This window comes from Lipotes vexillifer, unplaced genomic scaffold, assembly GCF_000442215.2.
Source record: "Lipotes vexillifer unplaced genomic scaffold, Lipotes_vexillifer_v1.1 scaffold71, whole genome shotgun sequence".
Lineage (NCBI taxonomy): Eukaryota > Metazoa > Chordata > Mammalia > Artiodactyla > Lipotidae > Lipotes > Lipotes vexillifer.
Genome location: NW_006793703.1, coordinates 7,241,100 through 7,243,647, shown reverse-complemented (window position 1 = coordinate 7,243,647; position 2,548 = coordinate 7,241,100). Strand labels below are relative to the sequence as shown.

The following is a 2,548-nucleotide window of genomic DNA, read 5'->3' as shown; positions in this document are numbered from 1 at the left end:
GTGTCCCCTGCATCGGCAGGCGGACTCTCAACCACTGCGCCACCAGGGAAGCCCCAATTCTTACTATTTTTAAAAAATAATTTTAAATTTTAACTGATTTCTTCTAAAAGCCACCAAAAGTCTTATTTACCTTTCCAACTGAGAGTTGTATCTAACTAGCAATGTAAAAAAAAAAAAAAAAAAAAGTTTTTATTTTGCTTACGGTACTTTTCAAAATTAATAGACTATTTTTTAGAGCAGTTGTTAGGTTCGCAGTAAAAAGAAGTGGACAATACAGAGAGTTCTCACATACCCCCTGCTCCCCTACACACATGCACACACACACAAAAAAACCTCCCTCACTTTCAATATCCTGCACCAGTGTGGTACATTTGTTACAATAAATGAACATGGACACATGACTGTCAACCAAGGTCCCAACTATTCTTCACATCTTAATTCTCACAGTTGCCTCACATGACCCCTCGAGGCCAACCAGACCAGTTTACAGAGTTTCCGGTGACACAGCAAAGGACATTAGTCGGCACTCCTGTCTGTGGGCGCCCGCCCCATGGGCCATTTTGTCAGTCGGGAACACTGAGTGTTCTCCCTTGACTGACCTCCAAGACCTAACTCTACATTCACCACTTTGGGAAACAATGTTTCTGACCTCACAAGGCCACAGTGCTTTCGGCAATCTCTGAACATCCTGTAACAGAGATGGACTCATAATTTACATCACAGCAGCAGACGTTGTTCCCAAGGGGGCTACCACCAAGCAGATAAGACCGATTTGAGAGGGTTAATTCTGGGATAATTATTAAACTTCAATTAGACCAGTTAGCTAGGCATCAGTTAGCTTTACAGTTATATCTGATTAACCGTGATTTCTACATTACAATTGAATCTCATTGCTACAAGGGTACTGAACCTAGTAGCTCCAATTCCACACAATCCAACCATCTGCCTAGTATTCGGTGACTCTTTTCCCCTTAGAAAAACCAAATCTGTAACAAATCACAAACTGAACTACCCTTTGCAAGCGGCAGGATTGAGAAAGACGGTTGCCTTCTTCACTTGTGCATTGGGAGGAATAAGTTGGCTGCCAAACACCTAAAAAGGAACAAAGACAAGTTTTCAGTAAATGTCCTTCTAATCAGTTAGTGAGCACAGATATTCTTTCATTCCAAAAGAATTTACTTCTGGCAGATACGGTGTCTACCCTGCGGAAACAAATGTTCTTTCCGGATTTCATGTTGACAACCCCACCATAAACAACAATAAAAGTGCACCTTTATTTAATGAAAATAAGCTGAACTTTATATTGTAATAAAACGCCCTGCTTCACTCACCTACTAAAGGTAAGTAACTTTTCTTTTCTCTGTAAGATATGACTAGGTTTATTACAACCAGTAAGTCCGTAGTCTGTCACAAGAGAAGTTTAATTTGTCTTTAGTTTTCAGAATATAACCTTTTTCTCTTTTAACTTATTACTAAAGCTTATTCATGAAGAATCATGTTACCAGTTAATCTTCGTATCTTTATACACATAAAAAATAAATCTGATACTCTATTTTCCTCCTTTCTTTGCAACCTTCATAAGTAGCATCAACTGGTACAGGAAAAGAAATGTAATTAATATTTACTGAGCACCTAGTATTTGCCACTTCCACACATATTAACGCTTAGTTCTTAGAAACCAAGGAGGTATTAAATATTCCCATGTTTATAGATGAGAAAGCCAAGATTCAGAAAGATTAAGTCAGTCAAAGTCAAAGTGTTAATAACTTACAAGCCTAGAATTTATAGGAATCTAACTCCAAACTTCTACTCTATCAGCTCTAAAGAGCTAAGAAATGATGAGGCAGAGTTAAGACACCCAGAGGACTAGATGCGAGGAGTGAAAATGGGAAGTAATGGGAGGAGATGGTGGTCAATAAAAGGAATGAGAATAGGAAAACCCCAAAGAGGGCAAAATTGTGAGTCTTAGATGGTGGGAAGTAGGTCTGAGCCAAGAAGGTAGAATTAAGTACAGAAGCACAAAGTAAAGATAGGAGAAAAATGGAAGTTATGCCAAGATTTTTATTAAGTAACTGACCCCAACTCTACCACCTCCCTGACAGCCCACTGGAGATCCTTTGTCACCGCTGTCTATTTCTTGCTTTAAAAAAGATAAACTTCTATTTCTGAATACTTCAGAAAGACATACTATTTCTTTGTAAAAAGTTTCTGTGTACGTTATAATTACTACTCTGTTTTCACTCTTACTGAGTTAGATCTTAACATTTTGCTGCCAAATCTCTAAATATTGTAATTTGTTCTTTTTCTATCCATATTATTTCTGGAATTTGGCCAGAAATGATTTAATTAACCTGCCAGATGCCAGATCTACAGTTCTAGATTATTCCTCCTGGTCCTGGGTTTTTAGCCTCTAGAAGTCTTATCTACCTGCAACTCATGTCTCAGGTTTACATGAGACTACAATGAGGTGAGTTTATGTGAGATTGAAAAAAAAAAAATCGGGCTTCCCTGGTGGCGCAGTGGTTGAGAGTCCGCCTGCCGATGCAGG

The 2,548-nt window shown here is 38.6% G+C and overlaps 1 protein-coding gene across 1 annotated transcript in view; it reads right to left on the bottom strand.

Moving 5' to 3' along the window:
* The window catches only part of AGK (acylglycerol kinase), an 88,526-nt gene that overhangs the window by 51,208 nt on the left and 34,770 nt on the right, over positions 1-2,548 (bottom strand). Inside the window, exon 4 of the mRNA XM_007466626.1 lies at positions 1,013-1,092. Coding sequence (XP_007466688.1) covers positions 1,013-1,092 — 80 coding nt within the window. The remainder of the gene's footprint in view (positions 1-1,012; positions 1,093-2,548) is intronic.